Source organism: Pseudorca crassidens, chromosome 2 (assembly GCF_039906515.1).
Source record: "Pseudorca crassidens isolate mPseCra1 chromosome 2, mPseCra1.hap1, whole genome shotgun sequence".
NCBI lineage: Eukaryota > Metazoa > Chordata > Mammalia > Artiodactyla > Delphinidae > Pseudorca > Pseudorca crassidens.
Window position 1 is genome coordinate 42,582,447 of NC_090297.1, and position 24,071 is coordinate 42,606,517.

A 24,071-nucleotide genomic window follows, 5' to 3' on the forward strand; every position below is an offset into this window, starting at 1 on the left:
AATACTACTATTAATTAGAACATATACTGAACGCTTACCTTGTGCCAATCACTCTGAGGCACTTTACCTGCATTATATCGTTTTATTCTAACAGCAAACTGTTTGGTATTTTTATTATCTCATGTTACAGAAGAGAAAACTAATATGTAGAGTGGTTGAATTCCTTCCTTAGGATCTCAAACCTTGGAAGAGCCAGAACCAGGAACTGAATTAAGTTTGTCTGACACCAAGTCGTTTCCTATAAACTTCTATGCAAAACTGAAAAGCATACATATGAGAGGGTGAATTCCTAAATATGTGTTGACTACCTGAAGAAAATTTTTAATAAAACTGTACATATGCAGTTTAAGGTAGGAAAGAATGTGGGTCTACCTTCTCCCTATAACAACAAAAAGCTCAAACCATAAACATCTGAGATAGAATATCCTTTTACAGTTTCCCTTCCTTGGATCATTTTGGGCCTAATTTCTCCATGGAACTTGACAAACTAGCAGTGTACATCATATGAGTTAAGTGATCATCTCACAACATAAAATAGGAAGTTAATTGCTGGTTTGCTCTTTAAGAAAAAAGTCTTGAACTGTAAGTTTTCAAGATGGTAATTCATGGGAATACATACAGGAAACAAACATGTAGAAATTAATTATGTAGCAGATTTTCTAATTTAACTGAATTAGGAAGACTATATAAATGCTAAAAAAAACTAATCTTTTGGCACTTTGGTCACATCTAAAGAGGCTTTGAAAGTTTGGTTTCTGTGCTTGAGATATGAGCTCATATAATCACTATCTGTGACTTTATAAATATGGAGAAAAGCAAGAATACTCAGAAAAGCCAAGTTTGGATTAGGCAGAAAGACATTTATTGATGGTCAATATTCCCTTACTTCTCCCTTGATGTCTTCATTCTGGCATTATTCATTAGCACCTACATTAGAAAGTGGTGTCAGAAGCAGTGAAGTTCTTTGATTCTGATAGTTATTAATAAGCTCTAGTAAACTGCCTTTTGCCAGAGAAATTAGAAAATAAGCATTAGGAGTTCAAGTTAGTTACAGATCTTAATTATTCATGTTATTCCTACTCTGTGCCTCATTACCAATGGCTAAATCAGAGTTAACTCAATAGGTAATACAATATACTTGTTACCATCTTCAGGTAAGTTGTCTTGCTCCAGAAAATTGAAAATAATCACTAAAATGAAAAGTTTTAATTACTTGTAGTTGTCAATTATCATGTTATTCTTAATCTAGTATCTCATTACCATGGACAATACAACACCTGTATTGGGGTGGAATAAGTAATGAATCTACTAATGCAAAGCTTTAATCCTGTGTTTTTTTTTCAATGAACTTGCACGCTCAACCATTAGAACTTGGCCTATACTAACCACGCCCCAAGATATCTTTTATTTACAGCACCTTATGCAAAAAAATTCAACAATTTAGACTTCCTCTGCCGAGCACACATTTTGGATTTGGCAAAGCTTAAGAATTAACATATACCTTACCATCACCACTAAGTAAAAGAAGGACAAGCATATAACAAAGCAATTTTGACTGATAACAAAACTTCTATAAATATAAGAAATCAAATATTCGAGGGTAGCCGATTTAGCCTGAAAAGAACAATGTAAATTTTAGTGTTCTCCCAAAGTGGCTATTTAAAATTCCCATCCTCAAAAGATGCAATAGTGAAAAACCATAGATAGATGTACACAAATAAAAAAATACTGTCTACTGCAAAAACCTTTGTACTGTGAAACATTATCTAGCTAAATTTAGAAGCTGTCCAATATTATATCAGTAACTATTTCTACCGCTTCAGATTGAGAAAACTTTTGAGATTTTATATTCCATTCTTAAGCTATTTTCAGCAATAACTGCTTAAAGTCTATGACTCTTTTGCATTTCTTAAGAAGTTCAAAAATTGCACAAAAATAATGTAATTGAGGTAACCATTCCATATCTCACTACCACAAAGAGAAATATATTAGTGATCATCTCTTAACTTTGTATCACCTTTAAGAAAATTCCAGAAAAATAAGTACAATAATGGAATCAACTTCTAATAAGGCGTCTCTCTCTCTGGCTTCTTCCTCAGCCCCTCAGTAAATCATTCTCCCCACCCTAGCATGGTCCACCTGTCAGACAATCTCTGGTGAATGTGCTACATTAAAACAAAATAATGGATCTAACAATTTTAGAGCTTTTGCCCATTTCAAACTATCAGGACAAGGAAATCCAACATACAAGTAACATGTTAAGAAATGCCCATCCATGAGCTCTTACTGGCAACTGCTACCAGTGCTTTGATATCCAACCTCCTGTATGTGCTGGTGTGGCATTTAAGAAACGGTGCTCCAATAACATGATCACATGCATTGCTTACTGCTCTAAATGCAACACTGCCCAATTTTCTGTATTTTTAATGTTTGAAATACCTCGTTTGCGTCACTTCCCAATCAGAAACTGAAGTTTTATTGTCTTTTCTATTTGTAAAATGAAGCTACTTAGCACTTAGTGAAAATGAATTAAATCTCTTTATGCCAAAGTTTAAGATATCCTGGCTACTAAGCAACTTATAAAATACTACTGTAAATTGTTCCATATCATTTCCCACCCTATCAGTATTATGAGAGACAGTCCTTTAAAATACAAGGTCTCCTAGTTAACAAAATCTCACACCCATGGAAAAGCAATCTGCGTTTTCATGATGATGATGATGATCTCACTCATTCAGTTTTATTGGCATAATAATATTTATATCATAAGTCATTCAAACTTACCTTTAAGGATATAATATGCAAATAAATATCATCTTAAAATACCTTTAAAGCTAGAAATTTACACTGAAAAATACTGCTTGATCATTGTAGTGTAATCTTTGCAGGCCAGAATTAGGAGAAAAATAATCATTTTGCAGAAGATAAAGATTTATATCACATAAATAATAGGCATTCCCTTGACCTACTCATCAATACCACAACCATCACATAGTAAATGACCCCATACATTTAAAATGAATCCTCCTAAATCAGATATGGAATACTGAATTTTACAGTTCACATACCTGAACTTCACTTGTTCTCTGTTTAATAGTATCTTCTTTCTCCTTAAGGTCCTGTTCCACATTATTCTTTTCCCTAGAAGACCAGCAAACAATGCAAGAATATTTGAGAACATCAGCTACAGCTGGTATGGTTATCCATCCTCCTAATCCTGAATCGTTTTTTAAATACATAGTGAAACATTCAATTTTTAAATGAAGGGCAGATTTTTCTACCCTCTTTTAATTATTTATGGAATAGAAATCAATATAAGCTCTGTTTGTAAAAAAAAAATCGCTTTCTCACTAAAATGTGGTGAAGAGAGAATAGATTAAAAAAGGAAGAGGAGAAAAATAATCAATGAAACACTCAGGTTTCACTGATCTCACTGTTGCTACGGAAATGCTGCCCAATGAAAATTGCTGGTGAAAAAAAGGAGGAGTTGCATCAGCTCTGAAGCTTAACCCTTAAGTATCACTGTCAAATAAAATGAAAATGGCTAATAGAAACAGTCAACAAAATTAGGGAAAAGGACATTTACTGAAGTGTTAATTTCCTCTTAAATCTCACTTGGGTGCACCAATTTTAGAATGAAACAACAGAGAAAATAAAAAAAGATTGTCAAAACACAGGCCATTTGCTCTATTAAATACCACATCTGCTCAAAAGCTATTTTAGGATCACCCATAAATACCAATTGATCAAATATATAAGACAATGTACACTAAGTAAAAAAAGAATCACATTAGCATTTATCTCTTTGTACTCTTCAGGTCAAACATGTTAGGATCCACTTTTAGTTCGAAACACCATTATCTAAAGTCTTACATGCTTCCATCAGAGCTGGATTCCTAAAGTGAATCTTAAGCAACCTTAGATTCAGAATTACAAAACAGAGCTATTTTTTTTTGACATAACAAATTTAAATGCCCGTTTGTACTGAAATCTACACACCCCACCCCCACTCCTTTCACTTTCTTTTTCTACAAAATGAGAGGAAAAAGCCATAGATTTCTGCAGCAATACATTTTGGGGGTGGGGGAAAGGTAAAAGAAGGCAATAAGAAGGGAGGATGCCATTCAATAAGTCCTCCAGATTAGTACTGCAGAGTTTCTTCTTTGAGCTTCATGGCTATATTTCAGTTTCATCCCAGACATAACCCAAACAGAGGATCAGCCTCCATTAAGCTGAGGCATAAAGTAAAGTGAGAAAATTACACCAAAGGAGATACTTAAGGGAACACTACATGCTACATTTATATTTCTCACCTTTTTTGAGGTGAGATTTTAAATGTAGACAAAAATCAACTGTTTTGGATATGCAGGTGCAATGCTCTTAAGATTTATATGGGAGGAAAAAAAGCACAGTAATAAAGCTATTTGTATACTGTTACTTTTAAATACTTGAGATGGCCAAGGAGCTCACTAACCGTTTGTCAGATGGGTCAAAATGTGGGTCAAGATGTCAGTGGAGATTTTAAACATTCTCTTACCATGTGAATCATTGTTGCAGCCCGTTACTCCCATAATACCTCAATCTACTTATTAAGCAAAGTTCATTCCCCACTTCCAATCCTTATAAAATTAGATAAAATTGAAAACTAGAAAAACACAGGAAGAAACATCTAAATATACTCCACAAATTCTGCAAGTGAAATCTTAGAAATTTTTTCTTTCCTCCTTAAGTGAGAAGAGTGTTTTCAGTCCTGCCGCAGCATGTCAAAGATTAGTCACATGAAACACTAGCCTCCTCCCTTCATCCCAAATCCTCAGGCATTCCACACTAGGTCAGTATCAGCTCAGCTCCTCCTTTCTGACAGTAGATAATGACAAAAACAGAAGACGCAACATGGTATCATAGACCAAAACTGCACACACTAATGTGCATGTTTGTATTCAATCCTTTCTTGCTCCCCTGTTAACTGCTGTCACTGTGCCTGGTCAGAAGATAAAGTGTGCATGCAGGAAAACAGGGCTGCAAGAAGGCAGTGAGCTGACTTAACACAGCCAAGACACAAGAATGGGAGAGCAAAAGAAGGAAGCTCACTTAGTGAAAAAAGAAAACAGATTACAAAGGACTCTCAGCTCTAACCAGCAAACAGTCTATGTTTGGCTAAAATGGAGGAAGCTTAGAAAGTACAAACTTCTCTTCATAATTTTGGGTGTGGCAGGGGTGCGGAGTGGTGGTGATGTCAAACATCCTGAAGACCATTCTCAACTAAATAAAATATGGGAATCTTTAGAGATTAATTTCTCTTAGTCTGAGATCAACTGAACTTAACTTTCAATCCACTTTTATCTAGTAAAATTCTGGTCTCATAAGTCCTTTTTTTTACCAAAACCAAGTAGTATAACATAAGTACTGAACAGAAAACTTTAAAAATAATAAAATGACCAGTTATATTACTTTCGATAAAAAACATTATTAATGAAAATCTGTGCTATAAACCAGACTGAAAATCAAATAATTTTCTCATTAATTTAGATTATAATTTCAGAGATACGAAATTGTTATACTGTGGTATTCCACAGACACTTAACCTCTATAGCTATCCTTCTCATTTCAGGCAAGTAAACATATCTAAACACACATTTAGGTACACTAACCATGGTTGACCATGTTCTTTACATTCTCCTCTCTTTCAAACAACAAGTATATTTTTCTAAAGGTGATGGATACATTAGTCAATACAAGAATATCCAAGCATTCTGTTTAACATTAGTAATTTAAAATTTTAATTCTTTTCAAGATTCTGTGCCACAATAAAAAGACATCTAGATTAAGCTTCCTGAGGAGCCCACCAGTATATGTGGATAAGACAGACATATACTTCAAAACAGGTGTGTGAGCATTTTGCCGCTTATCTTGGAAATCAGGAAAAGCTATTGCCTTCACCTTAGTAACTTCTAAAAAAGGGAAATGATCCTATACACCCTCCATTTTAGACTATCTCTCTGGCCCTATTCACTCCCAAGATAATAGCACATCCTGAGGAATCCACAAATACCAAAGCTATAGAGAAGGAGCTCCCTGGTGTTCCAAAAGTTGACTGCTATGATTCCATGGAACCTAGAATCTGAACCAGGAAGAAATGCAAAGCCCAAGCTAAGCTTTCAGAAGCCTAAAGTTGATAACTGCATAAACTTACTATGAAGTAGGCAAAAGCCACTCGCAAGACTGGAGACCAGAATTCTAATCTAGCTCTACCATGAAATGGTTTTTCTGACTCTGATTATTATTTTTCACTCTGCAGATGCTGATATCTCTACCATCTTAAGATGTGTAAGGTGAAATGTACAAGATATCAAGTAATTAAGAAAAAAGCAGGCTTTGAGCCTATGTTATGGTTTTGTTTTACTCATAATATTAACACTACTTAGAATTTTAAATAATATTGATGGAGTAATTTTTAAATTTGTTAAAAGGAATTATGGGGTACAAAACAGTTTATAAAACATTGATCTTGTCTTAATAATCAAAATAATTGCTGTCTACTTTTAGAAACTTATTATATGATTTTCAAAGCATAAGACTTGGAGTAAAATATAGTTCGGAATTCAAATACTGGTTTCATCACAGGTCATCTTTGTTAAATCACTGTAGCAACAGCTATTTGTTCTGGTTGACCCTCCCTTCTCCTAGTACTCAGCAATCTTTCTTTTAGGAGACTGCTCCTCTCTCCCTATTATCTTTCTACCCATATAGTTCAAGTAGAAAATGCCATCTTTTTACAGACTCAAACTCTCTGAGTAGTAACTGGCCAGGGATTAGCTCCTGACCAAAGCTTAACCAGTCACAGCTTCCCACCTCATAATCACAGGAATTACCTCAAGATTGGGCCCATGATCAAAGCCAAGGTGGTTAAAATCTTTATCTAGGATGCCTTAATTTGGAATTAATGGAAAACCACTATTACCACTACCATATCTACTACAACTACTAACAATAACAATTATTGAAACTAGAACTTAGTAACTATTTACTATATGATAGGTGTTATGTGATAAGTACTTTACATGGATTATTTCATTCATTCTTAAGAAAAATCATTCCTGTGAAATGATGAAGATGGGCAAATGTAGGTCAAGATGTTGTTGGCATTTGCTGTCTCTGTCTAAAGAATAATAAAATTTTCATACAAAGAAGCAGAGGTGAAAGGCAGGAGACAAAGAAATTTGGAAGGGCTTAAGCCCTGGCTATCACCCTCTGTGATAGTTAATTTTATGTACTAATTTGGCTAGGCCATGGTACCATGGTACCCAAATATTTGGTCAAACACCAGTCTGGATGTTGCTATAGAGGTATTTTTTTAGATAAAATTAACATTTAAATCAGCAGACTTTGAGTAAAGTAGATACCCTCCATATGTGGTGGGTCTTACCCAATAGTTTAAGGCCTTAAGAGAAAAAAACTGAGGCTTCCCCAAGGAAGAGGCCATTCTATTTCCAAACTGTCTTCAGACTTGAGCTACAACATGAACTTTTACCTGAGTCTCCAGCTTATCATCCTGTTCTAGAGATTTTAGACTTGCCAGCTCCACAACTGTGTGAGCTAATTCCTTAAAGTAAATTGAAGGTAATATCTACTTTACATATCACACACAAAGATTGCTGTGAGGAGTAAAAACGAGAATACACAACGGTACCCAATATATCCTTATGCAACTTTAAAACCTACATATTGATTTAACAAACAAATACTGAATTCTACTACATACCTGTCACTGTGCTGTACTTTAGTGATACAAAAAAACAATGAGACAGACACTTTCCATTAAGTGTACGTGAGGGGTTGGGCAGGAGAACATAAAAAGATAACTGCAATGCAGGGTACTGGGTGCTACAACAGGTAAGTACAAGGTGCTGTGGGAACACAGAAGATGGGTACCTGGCTCTGGAGAGGGTCTGAAAAGGCTTCCTTGGTATCAGTGAAGGCAGGATTATGGAATTGCAAAAATAAGCTGTGCAGACAGTAAGTGGTATATTTATCATATGGTATTTGAAAAGAAATTATTCCAGCCTGGGAATGCTTTGTGACACAAAATCTTGAAGACTCAGTTAAGATGAGACTTCAGTTAAGCCTTGAAGCAAAGAATCAATGTTGGGTAGAAAAATGGCATTTCAAATGCAAGGGAGAGCTTATGCAAGAAAGCAAAAAGGATGTCAGTACAATGGCAGACTAAGAGGTAAACCAAGAAGAAAACTTCCCAAATTTGATGAAATACACACATCCACAACCCAAGAAGCTCAATGAACGCCAAGCAGGAAAATCCAAAGAAACTCACACTGAGACAATTATAATCAAATTGTTGAAAGACAAAGACAGAATTTTGAAAGCAATAAGAAAGGAAAGACTTTTCATGTACATGGGATCAAAAATAAGGTTATCATTGGATTTCTCAGCAGAAACCTTGAAGGCCGGAAGGCAGTGGGATGACATATTTAAAATGCTGAAATAAAAAAGAAACTGTCAACTGAAAATACTCTATCTGGAAAAACTGTCCTTCAAAAATGAGGGAAAAATTAAGATATTCCCAGATAAACAAAAGCTGAGGATTTCATTACCATTAGACTTGTGCTATAACAGATGCTAAAGGGAGTCCTTCAGATTGAAATGAAAGGAGGCTACTAGACAGTAACTTGAAGCCATACGAAGGTATAAAGGCCTCCAGTAAAGGTAGATACATGGACAAAACCAAAAACTAGTACTATTGTAATTTTGGTTTACAGCTCCCCTTTATATTTTCTGTAAGATTTAAAAGACAAATGCATAAAAAATAATTATAAAGCTATGTTAGTGGATATATGATATATAAAGATGTAATTTATGACATCAACAACATAAGGTGGAAGGGACAGAATTTACAGAAGTAGGATTTTGCATACCATCGAAGTTGAGTTGATATCAAGTCCAATTAAATCATTCAGTTTCGGATGATAAAACTCTGGAGATGAACAGTGGTGACAGCTGTGTAACAACGTAAGTACACCTATGCCACTGATCTGTATGCTTAAAAATGGCTAAAATGGTCAACTTTATGCTATGTATATTTTACCACAGTGAAAAAATTTATAAAAAAGAAAGCACAGAGGTGAGAAAATTCTAGACAGCAGACTAATTTATCTAAGATGGAGGGTTCATGTGTGGTAAATAAAGCTGGAATGGTAGATCAGGGTAAGATTATAAAAGAACTTCAGTACTGGGTAAAGACACACAGACTTTTAATTCACTGGCAATGGGAGTCCCTAAAGATTTCTGAGCTGTGCTTTTTTGAACTCTGAATGGCATTATTTAACAACATAGCTCTTCTTTCTCTGCTGGCTCTGCTCTGTGGGGGAAGAGAGGAAGCAGAGGCTCTTATTACTGAGAAAGCTGATGACAATTGCTAGAAAGGCAATAGAACACTCTGACTCTGCTTATCTTGGGAACTGTCAGAAGTCTTAAGTTAGATTAGAGTAACAACTACAGACAGCTGATAAGAAAATTCTGGCGTGTAATTCAAACCAGTCTGAAAGTTAGATGGTCTTTCACTCTAAGAATTCATATTTAGTTGATAAAAACTTAAGTTAAAGTTTGAGAGTAAAGACATTGATTTGTACCTTAAGTTTTTAATTTCTCTTTGCCTTAAATATATAATCATTATATAACTATATATTATTTCATTCTTTCAACAAACAGCTATTGAGTATCTTCCACATGCCAAAAAAGATTAAACCAGGGCCCCTACTTACAGTTTGCTGGGAAAACAAACATAGCCATTAATTATAAAACTGTTAAGATAACTGCTATAGGGACTTCCCTGGTGGCGCAGTGGTTAAGAATACGCCTGCCAATGCAGGGGACACGGGTTCAAGCCCTGGTCCAGGAAGATCCCACATGCCGCAGAGCAACTAAGCCTGTGTACCACAACTACTGAAGCCCGCGCGCCTAGAGCCTGAGCACCGCAACGAAGAGCGGCCCCCGCTTGCCACAACTAGAGAAAGCCTGTGCGCAGCAATGAAGACTCAACGCAGCCAAAAATTAATTAACTAATTAATTAATTAAAATAGTGTAACAAATTCAATAAAGACTTTAAATAAAAAAAAGATAATTGCTACAAAAGTTTAAGTGCATTCAGTCCTATGGGAAAAACTAAACTTCTTAGTTCTAGGAGGCTGGCTTTCTTAATGAGCTTTAGTTTTGAAAAAAAAAGTCCGAATGCATTCATGGGCATAAACTGTTGAAAGCCTAACTGGAATCAGGGGAAAACACAAACTTTGGGGTATGGCTCACATGACCACTGCCCTGTCAGTGGCAGAATCCAAAATTAGATGTTTCACTTTTTAAAAGGAGAAATGAAAGTTTATTTTGCAAACCCCAAATAATTAATTTATTCTACTTATCTAGCAGAACAAAATGAGATGAAAAAACTCAAAGAAAAGAAATGTAAGACTAGAACTTGGTTTTCATAATTTAAAAAAAAGGGATAATAAAGTTGATGGGGATGACTAATTTATATTATATCTAGAAATACTTCAGCACAATTCCTACCACACAATAAGTGCTTAGTAAATGTCAGCGATCATCATCATCATCATCATACAATTTACTAGTATAAAAGTAGAACATTTACTGGCTTTTTGGAAAGTTGTAATCAAGCATCCAGAGTGATGGCAGTTAGGACTTAAGTATGTTGGTAGAGACTGACTCCTAAATCCTTCAGGAGCTGAAATTTCTTGGTAGATATTTTTGTTTCCCAAAGACAAACTGAAACACATTCTAAAAAGTATTGCTCTCTTAAAAGAGGTAAGTGCCCCTTAATAAGCTACCAGTGCCACAAAATAATACAAGCAAATAAAACGTAATTTTTACAGAAAACAACTGATTCAGACCAGAGCGGTCCAAGAGAAATATGACACACATGTAATCTTAAATGATCAAATAGCTATATATTAAAAAGAAACAAGTGAAATTTATTTTAATATGTTTCACTTAATCCAAGATATCCAAAATATTTACATTCTTCTTTTGAAATCCAGTATATTTTACACTAATAGCACATCTTAATTTGGATTAGCCATATTTCAAGTGCTCAATAGCCACATGTGGCTAGCGGCTGCTGTATTAGCACAGATTCAGACTTGAGCAAGGAGGGTTTCAAATAAGGAAAGTCTCCCCAAGCAGAGGTTTTAAATGATGAGCCATGTACTTTATGTAAAAACGAATTAAGGTGCCTCCTTATTACCAAACAAACGCATACTACAATGTAGAGCTTCGATTACTCAATCAGTAACGCCATTGCTGAGGTAGTCACAATTGAGACCTTCTAGCATCAGTACCGCAGGGCCAGAAACAGATCACGTTGGATTTTATAAGCAAAAGAATTCCAGATTCGACAGTATAAGCAATGCTCTCTCCAGAGCTAATGTTTTCTCACAGTATTTGAACTAAACTAAACCAAAAACATAATTAAAAAAAAAATTCAAACCATATGCTAACATTGCCTGAAATATTTTTTAAAAAATCAGTTCTTATATACGATTGAGGTAGAGATCTATATATTTAGGAACACAGATTCTGGCTGCCGAGCTACACAGTTCCAGTCTCCAACTAGGGAAGAGAGTGCTCATTCAGCTATTCCAACCAATGTCTGCTGAGCACCTTTCAGTGAATGCTGTGCTCTAAATGCTGAGCTAGGTTTTGGGGATGATGATGATGATTACTAACATGCATTGAGAATTTACCACGTTCCAGGAACTGTACTAAGCATTTTACATGGGATTATTCGTATTTCTATTTTACAGATGAAGAAACTGAGGCACAGATAGTTAAGTAACTTGTCTAAGTCATGTACGGAATCAAACCAGGCAATCTGGTTACAACGCCCATGCTCTGAAATAATACTACACTATACTGCCTAATTAGAAATTTTACGAGACAGTTGGTACTATCACACAGAGCTCAGAGACTACTGGGGAAAGAAATATAATTCAGTATTGTAAGTGTTTGGAGAGAAGGATATTGAGTGTTCTCTGAGCTGAAGTGGATATCAAGGAAAACTTCTTAGAAAACTTGTCCATTCCTCATCTGAAAAATCAGAATAAAACTGCTTACCCTTCACCCGTGTTGCAAGAATTGAATAAGAGAATTTATATAAAGCAGGAATAGCACAATGCCAAATAACTATTATTGTAATAATCTATCCTGTTTACTGGCCCAAGACCAGGATAACAAACTGGCCTGACAGGATGTAGCTTTTACTTCCTGATGTTCTTGCTAAAAGGACAGAAGACAGGAAGGAAGGAGAAGCTGGTAGAAGACAAATAAATATTAACTCCTGCCTCAGCATAATCCACCACCACCACACTATCTAAGAGACTGAAGCAATTTCTTGGTATGTTTTGCCTTTTCACTGCCACGAGCTTCTCTATTTGAGCCACTTTACTTTCAGAACAGGGTTCTTAAAAATTGGTCCATGGATAGTTTTTAAGGGTCTAGGAACTCCTGAAATAAATGCAAAACGGTGTACATGGATAAACATGTTTTTTTTCTGGAGCCAGAGTCTAATAGCCTTTATCAGATTCTCAAAGGAAATCCCTGACACAAGAACAGGTTGGCAAAATACGAAAAATCAGTCCATTAACCTTCAGCATTAAAAATCCTCTTGCCTACAAAATCTTCTTCTATGGTCTTCAAAATAAGCTATTATTCAGAAGATCATTTGCTTTATTTCAACATTTAGTGATGGTTTCTAGTCTGCCATAAACTTTGCAGGAATTAAGTCTGGAAAATATTCTAATATTTATAACAAACTTTGACTTATTTATTCAACCAACTAACCTGTACTGAAATTCTGTGGTTGTCAGGCACTGTGTGCATTAATTTCTAGACATATCCAAATGAATAAGACACAGACCCTGTCCTGAAGGAGTTCAAATCAAAACAAAAAAAAAGACACATTAAAAAAAAAGATCAGGACTTCCCTGGTGGCACAGTGGTTAAGAATCCACCTGTCAATGCAGAGGACACGGTTCGATCCCTGGTCTGGGAAGATCCCACATGCTGTGGAGCAACTAAGCCCATGCACCACATCCACTGACCCTGTGCTCTAGGGCCCGCTTCCCGCAACTACTGAGCCGGCGTGCTGCAACTACTGAAGCCCTCGTGCCGAAAGCCCTTGTGCCGAAAGCCCATGCTCTGCAGCAAGAGAAGCCACTGTAATGAGGAGCCCCCACCCTGCAACGAAGAGTAGCCCCCGCTCGCCACAACTAGAGAAAGCCCATGGGCAGTAACCAAGACCTAATGCAGCCAAAAAATTAAAAAAAAAAAAAAAGATCACACTAAAATGTGGTGAGTACTATTATAAAGGAATAAAGACTGTAAGTAGAAAGGAAAGAGGAACTAGCAATCAAGGTTTCAGGGAAGGTTTGACAAAGGAGATGATATTTAAGCTGGGCCTTAAAGCAGGAATAAAACTTTACAAGGTAAAAGGTGTGCTCAGGCAAAGGGGAAGAGTAGGATCAGAGGCACAGAAGAATAAAAACTGGTGGCACGTTGAGCTGAGAGGTAATAAGCCCACCCACCATATGGCTAGAGAGGAGGAATGAAACTGAAATGGTCGATCAGAGCACTATGCTGAACACTGAGAGAGAGTACAAGAGCAAACACATGGTATCTGTTCTAGGAGCTTTGCAGCAAGGGTCCCCAGCCCCCAGGCCACGGACTGGTACTGGTCTGCAGCCTGTTAGGAAACAGGCTGCACAGCAGGAGGTGAGCGGCAGGCAAGCCAGTGAACCTTCATCTGTATTTCCAGCTGCTCCCCATCGCTTGCATTACCGCCTGAGCTCCGCCTCCTGTCAGATCAGTGGCTGCGTTAGGATCTCATAGGAGCGCAAACCCTACTGTGAACTGCGCATGTGAGGGATCTAGGTTGCACGCTCCGTATGAGAATCTAATGCCTGATGATCTGAGGTGGAGCTGAGGTGGTGATGCTAGCACTGGGGAGCGGCTGCAAATACAGATTATCATTAGCAGAGGGTCTGACTGCACAGAGACCATAATAAATCGTTTGAAGACTCATATCAAAACCCTATCAGTGGGGCTTCCCTGGTGGCGCAGTGGTTGAGAGTCCGCCTGCTGATGCAGGGGACGCGGGTTCATGCCCCGGTCTGGGAAGGTCCCATATGCCGTGGAGCGGCTGGGCCCGTGAGCCATGGCCGCTAAGCCCGTGCGTCCGGAGCCTGCCTGTGCTCCGCAACGGGAGAGGCCACAACAGTGAGAAGCCCGCACACCACAAAAAACAAAAAAACAAAAAAACACAAAAAAAAACCGTATCAGTGAGGGGGAACTGACAATTAAGCTGCATGTGGTAGCAGGTTTTATAGTGGCAAGTGAGTTGATGTACTTCAATTGTACAGCTGCATGTGGTAGCAGGCTTTAAGTCAGAATCTGACACTGATTTTAGTCCGCACGTGGCCCGCCCATTATTTATTTATTTATTTATTTACTTATTTACTTATTTATTTATTTTTGCGGTATGTGGGCCTCTCACTGTTGTGGCCTCTCCCGTTGCGGAGCACAGGCTCCGGACGCGCAGGCTCAGCGGCCATGGCTCACGGGCCCAGCCGCTCCGCAGCATGTGGGATCTTCCCGGACCGGGGCACGAACCCGTGTCCCCTGCATCGGCAGGCGGACTCTCAACCACTGCACCACCAGGGAAGCCCCCCGCCCATTATTTTATTTACCACTTCCTTCCATCTGCACCTCTTTCCCGCACTGCACACTTGTCTCGGTCACAGTTGTGGTAAGCCCACAAGCTAACCCTAGCCAAAATGAGTAAAAAACAAATGTCACTAGAGAGCTTCTTTGAAAAGGGGGAAAGGCCCAATGATGAAACAGCAGAAAACTCTAAGACTACCAACAAAAAGAAAACTGTATTTAAAAGAAAACACCAAGAATCCTACTTAAATTACGGGTTCACTGCAACAGGTGATTGACATTCTCCAAGCCCACTTTGTATAATATGTGGCAACCGATTATCCAACGCAGCCATGAAACCTTCAAAACTGCTTTGCCACATGGAGAACAAGCACCCTGTATTAAAAAACAAGCCTTTGGAGTTTTTCAAAAGGAAAAAATGTGAACACAAAAAACAGAAGCAATTATTGAAGGCCACCACTTCATCAAATGTGTCTGCACTGACAGCATCGTTCTTAGTGGCTAACTGCATTGCTAAAGCTAAGAAGCCCTTTACTATTGGTGAAGAGTTGATCCTGCCTGCTGCTAAGGACATTTGTCATGAACTTTTTGGAGAGGCTGCAGTTCAAAAGGTGGCACGTGTTCCTCTTTCAGCTAGCACCCTAACTAGACAAACTGATGAAATACCAGAGGATATTAAGGCACAATCGTTAGAGAGGATTAATGAGTCACTGTGGTACACAATCCAGATTGACGAGTCTACCGATGTTGACAACAAGGCAACAATGCTTGTTTTTGTGTGATATATTTTTCAGGAGGATGCACATGAGGATACGTTATGTACACTTTTGTTGCCAACCAACACCACAGCTGCAGAACTATTCAAGTCTTTGAATGATTACTTATCAGGAACACTGAATGGGTCATTTTGTGTCAGTATATGCAGGGGCAGAGCGGCTGCCATGATTGGACGGCCTTCTGGTTTCACTACTCGGGTCAAAGAGGTCGTTTCTGAAGGTGAGTCTACGCACTCTGTCATCCATAGAGAAACACTGGGTAGCAGAAAAATGTCACCTGAGCTTAACAGTGTTTTGCAGGATATCATTAAAATTATCAACCAAAGTAAAGTACATGCCCTTAACTCACGTTTGTTCGCACAGCTCTGCAAGATGGACGCAGAGCACACACGTCTTCTCTTATACACAGAAGTGAGATGGCTTTCTAAAGGCAGATCACTGGCCAGAGCTTTTGAGTTAAGAGAGCTGCTCCAGAGATTTCTTTTAGAAAAACAGTCACCACTGGAAGCACATTTCAGTGCCACAGAATGGATCACAAAACTTGCTTACGTGTGACATACTCAACCTGCTCAACAAACTCAATCTGTCACTTCAGGGGAGAACAACAACTGTGTTCAAGTTGGCAGAAAAAGAGGCTACATTCAAAGCCAAACTTGAATTATGGGGGCGACAAGTGAACACTGGGATTTTTGACATGTTTCAAACATTGGCAGAGATTTTGAAAGAGACTGAGCCAGGGCCTTCTTTCTCCCAGCTGGTGCGTGATCACCTATCTCAGCTTTCAAAAGAGTTTGAGCATTACTTCCCAACCACAAAAAACCCCCAAACTGGGAAGGAATGGATCTGCAACCCATTTGTGAATAAACCAGGTGAATCGACTTTGTCCGTGCTAGAAGAGGATCAACTGGTTGAGATCACAAATGACGGTAGCCTTAAAAGTATGTTTGAGACAACTTCAAATCTCCATATGTTCTGGATGAAAGCTAAGGCGGAATATCCTGAGATTGCCACAAAAAGCACTGAAAAGGCTGCTTCCATTTCCAACACCCTATCTTTGTGAAGCAGGGTTTTCTGCAGTGACAGCAGCCAAAACGAGATTACGGAGTAGACTGGACATAAGCAACACACGTCGGGTGTCACTGTCTCCCGTCACCCCTAGATGGGACCATCTAGTTGCAGGAAAACAAGCTCAGAGATCTCACTGATTCTGCATTATGTTGAGTTGTATAATTATTTCCTTACATATTACAATGTAATAATAATAGAAATAAAGTACACAATAAATGTAATGCACTTGAATCATTCCAAAACCATCCCCCCTAACCCCCCACCCTGGGTCCGTGGAAAAACTGTCTTCCACAAAACCCGGTCCCTGGTGCCAAAAAGGCTGGGGACTGCTGCTTTACATTATCAAAGTGGGAGATGATCCTACTTTATTGTGGGAAGTAGCTAAGACAGAAGAATGGTCAGGATGCCAAGAGAGCACCGCAAAGGAAGAGATTTTACGCCATACTCAGGAAAGTGAACTGAGGTAAGGGCTAAAACTAGACAGAAAAAGCAGAAAGGACAGGACAGATTTCAACAACACTGAACAAATTATTTTCTTTATATATCTATTATGTAAGCTATATATATTGTATCTATTACATAAGCTAAGCAGTAGGGATTAACAGTGAGCAAGCAAATAGTCCCTATGATTAAGAAGTACATAGTCTAGTGAGATATCCAAATAAAACAGACAATTATGCTATGACAAGTGTAAATTTTAAAAACTATGTAAGATAGGCTCTTAAATAAGATTTGATAGGTATGAGGGTTGGGAAGGGGAAGGCTTCCAGAGGAAATAACATCTAAGGTGAGATCTGAAGGATGAGGAGTTGATCAGGCAAAGGAAATGAAGAGCTAGGAATGATTTCAAGAAGCATCTCAAAAACAGAAGAATAAAAATGAGAAGAAAAATCTCAGGTTTCTAGCTTGAGTGACAATAAATGGTGATGTCACTGAGAAAGGGAAATAAAAGAGACAAGGACAGTGGTCAGGGGAAAATTAGGAAGTCAGGTCCTACTGAACATTCAGATGAAAACACTAGTTGGGCAATGAAAAATATAGGTGTTCAGCTCAGGTGAGAGATCCAGGTATTTGATAAGATTATTTTAAAACCACTGCTTTCCCTTAAGTTAAAAATATTATACTAATTTAATCTGATCTATATAATTAAATCCCTATATAACAAATGTTGAAGGAATCATATAAAAAATTTAAAGAGACAAATGACAGAAAGTCATCCTGCCTCAAGCTCCCAATGTCCTATATTTTCAACTAGAAACAATTTGGTGAACTAGGGAAGAAAACATCTCATTTTCTGACTGATAACAAAGAACATTCTTTACCCAACCAACTCTTGAGGTTATATATAGTTTTTTATATCTCCATTGATTTTCAATGCTCAGAACAAATTATTATTCTAAGAAACATTCCTGGGGCTTCCCTGGTGGCAGAGTGGTTAAGAATCCACCTGCCAATGCAGGGGACACGGGTTCAAGCCCTGGTCCGGGAAGAGCCCACATGCCACGGAGCAACTAAGCCTGTGCTCCACAACTACTGAGCCTGTGCTCTAGAGCCCGTGAGCCACAACTACTAAGCCTGCATGTCACAACTACTGAAGCCTGTGAGCTTAGAGCCCGCACACCACAACGAAGAGTAGCCCCTGCTTGCCGCAGCTAGAGAAAGCCCGCGTGCAGCAACGAAGACCCAACGCAGCCAAAAGTAAATAAGTAAATAAAATAAAATAAACATTCCTTTCTTCATTATGCTTTTCTGTGTTTTCCAAATTTTTATGAGTATGTATTATAACCATCACTGAGGGGGAAAAAGCAAATCTTGTAAAGCACCATATTCATTACATTCTCATTACAGTACCATATTATGTGCATCGTTTATTTGCAGGTTTGATCCCTGGACTAAAATTAAATATCTTCATCTGAAAACCAAACAAATAAGAAGGAGCTAATCTTCTGTCAGATGACAATTTAGTAAAAGCCACAAATAAAATCTGTTTAAATTCTTTTTTCCTATTTTGTAGTTACACACGTCACTGCCTGATATATTAATAAAAGACTTAAAGGCTAAAGAGTAATACCATTGCACAGAAAAAATAGTCATTCACAGTAACAAAAGCCAAGGTTTATAACGTAATGTGTTATAGACTTGGTGGTAGTGACTTAATACAACCATTTACAAAACTGAATTTTAACAACCATAATTTTAGCATGGGTAGATGAGCCTTATTATGACATTACTGAAGTTGACAGATGATGGAGGTTTGCCTACACTGTAGATTTGACCTAAAATAAAAGCCTAGGGAAAATATTTTCACAAGTGTCAAGTATAAACGTATTACACATTTATAAAATGTGACTACAATTTAAAACTTAATAAGGTTTTGAAGCACTATGATTTTCTTAATAAGACAGTCACAAAATGTTAGATTTTTTTTTATGTGTTTAGCTGTAATTCACTATATAAGACTGCCACTAGTACAACTTAACATTATGGTAACTAGAAGTTAGTGAAAGCTCAGTTTATCAAAATGTAACTAATACAGTAAGTCCCTTACATACGAACAAGTTCCATTCCGAGAGCACATACATTAAAGTCCAATTTGTTCGTAAGACCAACAAAGTTAGCCTAGGTACCCAACTAACACAATCGGTTATACAGTACTGTACTATAACAAGTTTATAATACTTTTCACACAAATAATACATAAAAAACAAAAAAAACACGAAAAATAAAACATTTTTAATCTTACAGTACAGTACCTTGAAAAGTACAGTAGTACAACAGCTGGAATACAGGGGCTGTTGGCAGTACCAGCTACATCACTGCTGCTTTTACACTTGCTTCCAGACATCCTGGGCTTGAAGTAAAGATACTGTACTACTGTACTCTATAAGTACTGTAAAGTACACAAAAGCACAACCACTTGTAGAGGATGCACACACGTGTCAATGTACACCAGACACGTGAACTAACTTATGCGACTGGACATGTGAAGACATGTTCACATCTTTGAAAGTTCGCAACTTGAAGGTTCGTATGTAGGGGACTTATTGTATTACAAGTGTTTGTATCAGCAAGAACATTTTATGTACGATGCTCTACTTCCTATTAAAACTCATTACAAAAACATTTCATGAGTAAAATACTGTTGAAATCAAACAAGCCCTAGAATACTGGGGTATGTGTCTATTTTCATAGGCTTGAGAGGCACAGATGACAAGTATTTTCAAATCTAGATACTATTTTTTTAATTAGTTAATTTATTTATTTATTTTTGGCTGTGTTGGGTCCTTGTTTCTGTGCAAGGATTTTTCTCTAGTTGCGGCGAGCGGGGGCCACTCTTCATCGTGGTGCGCGGGCCTCTCACTATCGCGGCCTCTCTTGTTGCGGAGCACAGGCTCCAGATGCGCAGGCTCAGTAGTTGTGGCTCACGGGCCTAGTTGCTCCGGGGCATGTGGGATCCTCCCAGACCAGGGCTCGAACCCGTGTCCCCTGCATTGGCAGGCAGATTCTCAACCACTGCGGCACCAGGGAAGCCCCAAATCTAGCTACTATTAAATGCACATTTCTCATAAGGCAAGCAAAAATGCTAATGGACCATTATAGACCATATGAAATGAAGTCTATACACCATTATAGACTGAGTAATCAAATATTTACTTTTTTTTCAAACCAAAGTAAAAATGTTCTAAATCTTAATGAAAAGCTGTCTTATATAATAGAAAAAAATGTAGAACTAGAACTATACAACCAGGTTTGGGTGCCAGCCAGCACTTTTGCTGACCTGATGTATGACTTTGATTTTTTCCCCCACGAGTAAAAAAGAAATTGGATTATGTAATCTCCAAGGGTTTGTTTTCATTTGTTTGTTTTTTGATTCCAATACTAAAAGCTTTATGTAATAGGCAAAGGCCAATTTTTGAGCTGGAAATAGACTTTGGTAGAATTCAGTAGAAGGCAGATAAGTCAAAACTAAACAATCCCGTTTAAAAAGGTGCCCAGACTAAGGTTACAGAATGTCAAGACATACTGTTCAAATTGGCAGATGATACTAAGGGCGATCACTGAAATTACTGTGGATTTGAAGCTATACTGCTTTCTATAGACATTTAGTCTCAGAATTCATTCCTCCTTCTGGCAGAATTTTCATGTGGGGATACCCCCTCCTCCATGTGGTCTCGGTGGCAAACTAGCCGCCCCCACCCCAACCCTGCAACCCAGGACAGAGCTCATGACAAATCAGCAAACAATACAACCTTGGCCACTGACTGTTTCAGTAGGTAGGACCCTAAACCAGTCCAATCAGATTGAATTTTAGGATTTGTTCAGGAACCGCCACAAGAGAGTAACTCCACTAGATCTGAAATAATAGGTACATGAGACTCAGATGTGCAATAACCCCCTTGACAACATAACAGGAAAGCCTATCTGAGAATGGAACCATGCAGTGGAAGTGGAAACAAGAAATGGAGAGAGCAAGAGAACTGATTATGTCATTTGATCTCCAGTACGAAGCTATGCTTTAAGCCATCCCTACCCCTAGGAGGTCTTAGTTTCACAAGTAAATAAATTCACTCTCACTTAGTCTGGGTTGAGTTCTTTCTTGCAACTGAAAAAAATCATAATTAAGTTTCTCTACAATAATCTCAATGTAGTCTCATGGATGAGGAAAGATCTTTCCCAAGTTCTTGCCATATAACCCAGCTAAATCATTTAATCCCCTTATGTCTCAGTATCATCAACAAAATAAAGTATCAGCCATTATCTGCTTTAAAGTGTTGTGAAGGTTAAAAAAAAATGTTTGTGTAAGTAAAATGATATTTAAATCCAATGCCCTGTAGATGGAAAAATGGTCTCACTTTTTAAAAAGTAATTTTAGGAGGTCATTTTTACAATGAGTATTACTATAAAAAGTTTCTAGGGAACAAGGGAATTAGGAAATACCAATAGGACCTGCTGTATTTAGATTCAAATCTAATTGTATTCAAGCCTGTTTCTACACAGTACGTGAGTATAAAAAAGAAACTCCAAATCAAGCAGTCCTGAGATTAGGTATTAGTTCTATTGCTTACAGGTTTGTATGACTTTGGGTAAAATAACCTCTCAAAGCATCTTAACTCCGTACCTATAAAACAGAACAGTAATATCTATCTCAAGTTACAAGGTTTTTGTGAGGATCAAATGAGATAACAAGTTATGAAAGCTCTTGGCATGGTGTCTGCATTTAACATACCTTCCATACAATGTATTAAATAATAATTTTTTCCTATTGTTATTCAAGTGCCTGAAGTTGGAGGAAAACTGTATTTCAGGGGAAAGGGAGGGGCAAATTAGGAGTTTGGGACTAACATATACACACTACTCTATATAAAATAGATAACCAACAAGCACCTACTATATACCACAGGGAACTACACTCAATATTTTGTAATAACCTATAAGGGAAAAGAATCTGAAAAAGAATAGGTATATATATGTATAACTGAACCACTTTGCTGTACACCTGAAACTAACACAACATTGTAAATCAACTATACTTCAACAAAAATAAATTTTTAAAAAACTTCAAAAAAAAAACTGTACTCCATTCATTCCAAGATATACTGATACCTATTTCACTGTCCAAAATCAAATAGTACCTTATAGTTGTTGGAATGCCATTGTTTATTTGGCAGTGGTTTTTTCTTTTTTCAGTGCTACATAATAGTGCATCCTGCAGTTAAAGGTTGCCTTAGATTTATTTATTACTTTTTTTAAACACATTATTGGAGAATAATTGCTTTACAATGGTGTGTTAGTTTGTGCTTTATAACAAAGTGAATCAGCCATACATATACATATATTCCCATATCTCCTCCCTCTTGTGTCTCCCTCCTACCCTCCCTATCCCACACCTCTAGGTGGTCACAATGCACCAAGCTGATCTCCCTGTGGCTGCTTCCCACTAGCTATCTATTTTACATTTAGTAGTGTATATATGTCCATGCCCATGCCACTCTCTCACTTCGTCCCAGCTTACCCTTCCCCCTCCCTGTGTCCTCAAGTACATTCTCTATGTCTGCATCTTTATTCCTGTACTGCTGGTAAGTTCTTCAGAACCCTTTTTTTTTTTTTAGATTCCATATATGTGTTAGCATACAGTATTTGTTTTTCTCTTTCTGACTTACTTCACTTTGTATGACAGACTCTAGGTCCATCCACCTCCCTACAAATAACTCAATTTTGTTCCGCTTTATGGCTGAGTAATATTCCATTGTATACATGTGCCACATCTTCTTTATCGATTCATCTGTCGATGGACATTTAGGTTGTTTCCATGTCCTGGCTATTGTAAACTGTGCTGCAGTAAACATTGTGGTACATGTCTCTTTTAGAATTATGGTTTTCTCAGGGTATATGCCCAGTAGCGGGATTGTTGGGTCATATGGTAGTTCTATTTTTAGTTTTTTAAGGAACCTCCTTACTGTTCTCCATAGTGGTTGTATCAATTTACATTCCTACCAATAGTGCAGGAGGGTTCCCTTTTCTCCACACCCTTTCCAGCATTTACTGTTTCTAGATTTTTTGATAATGGCCATTCTGACTAGTGTGAGGTGATACCTCATTGTAGTTTTTATGTGCATTTCTCTAATAATTAGTGATGCTGAGCATCTTTTCATGTGCCTCTTGGCCATCTGTATGTCTTCTTCGGTGAAATGCCTATTTAGGTCTTCTGCCCATTTTTTAACTGTACTGTTTGTTTCTTTGATATTGAGCTCCATGAGCTGTTTGTATATATCAGAAATTAATCCTTTGTCTGCTGCTTCATTTGCAAATATTTTCTCCCATTCTGAGGGTTGTCTTTTCATCTTGTTTATGGTTTCCTTTGCTGTGCAAAAGCTTTTAAGTTTCATTAGGTCCCATTTGTTTATTTTTGTTTTTATTTTCATTACTCTAAGAGGTGGGTCAAAAAAGATCTTGCTGTGGTTTATGTCAGAGAGTTTTTCCTATGTTTTCCTCTATGAGTTTTATAGTGTCTGGTCTTACATTCAGGTCTTTAATCCATTTGGAGTTTATTTTTGTGTATGGTGTTAGGGAGTGTTCTAATTTCATTCTTTTACATGTAGCTGTCCAGTTTTCCCAGCACCATTTACTGAAGAGGCTGTCTTTTCTCCATTGTATGTTCTTGCTTCCTGTGTCATAAATTAGGTGACTATATATGCATGGGTTTATCTCTGGGCTTTCTATTTGCCTTAGATTTAATAAGGTACACCGATTCCCATTTTAAGAACCATAGTACTTAACCAAATAAAGTACTACTTACCCAAGATATACATTAGAAACAGAGTGTGTGGATGTATTTATATAATCAGGTATAATTTTACTTTACATACCTCTGCAGATCAACTATTTCATTGTTAAGGGTATCTAGCTCCTTAATAGCAGAGAAATCTGCGACAGGACTTGATCCTATGATGTTCTAAAAACAAAGAGTTCACAATTATAACATTA

General features: G+C 37.6%; 1 protein-coding gene across 3 annotated transcripts in view; it reads right to left on the reverse strand.

Moving 5' to 3' along the window:
* EPS15 (epidermal growth factor receptor pathway substrate 15) overlaps window positions 1–24,071 on the reverse strand; it is a 164,956-nt gene that overhangs the window by 65,252 nt on the left and 75,633 nt on the right. For all 3 annotated transcript variants that reach the window (XM_067726095.1, XM_067726094.1, XM_067726096.1), the window contains exons 12-13: window positions 23,954–24,039; window positions 3,069–3,141 (exon numbers count right to left, since the gene is read on the reverse strand). In XM_067726095.1, the coding sequence (XP_067582196.1) occupies window positions 3,069–3,141; window positions 23,954–24,039 (159 nt within the window). The remainder of the gene's footprint in view (window positions 1–3,068; window positions 3,142–23,953; window positions 24,040–24,071) is intronic.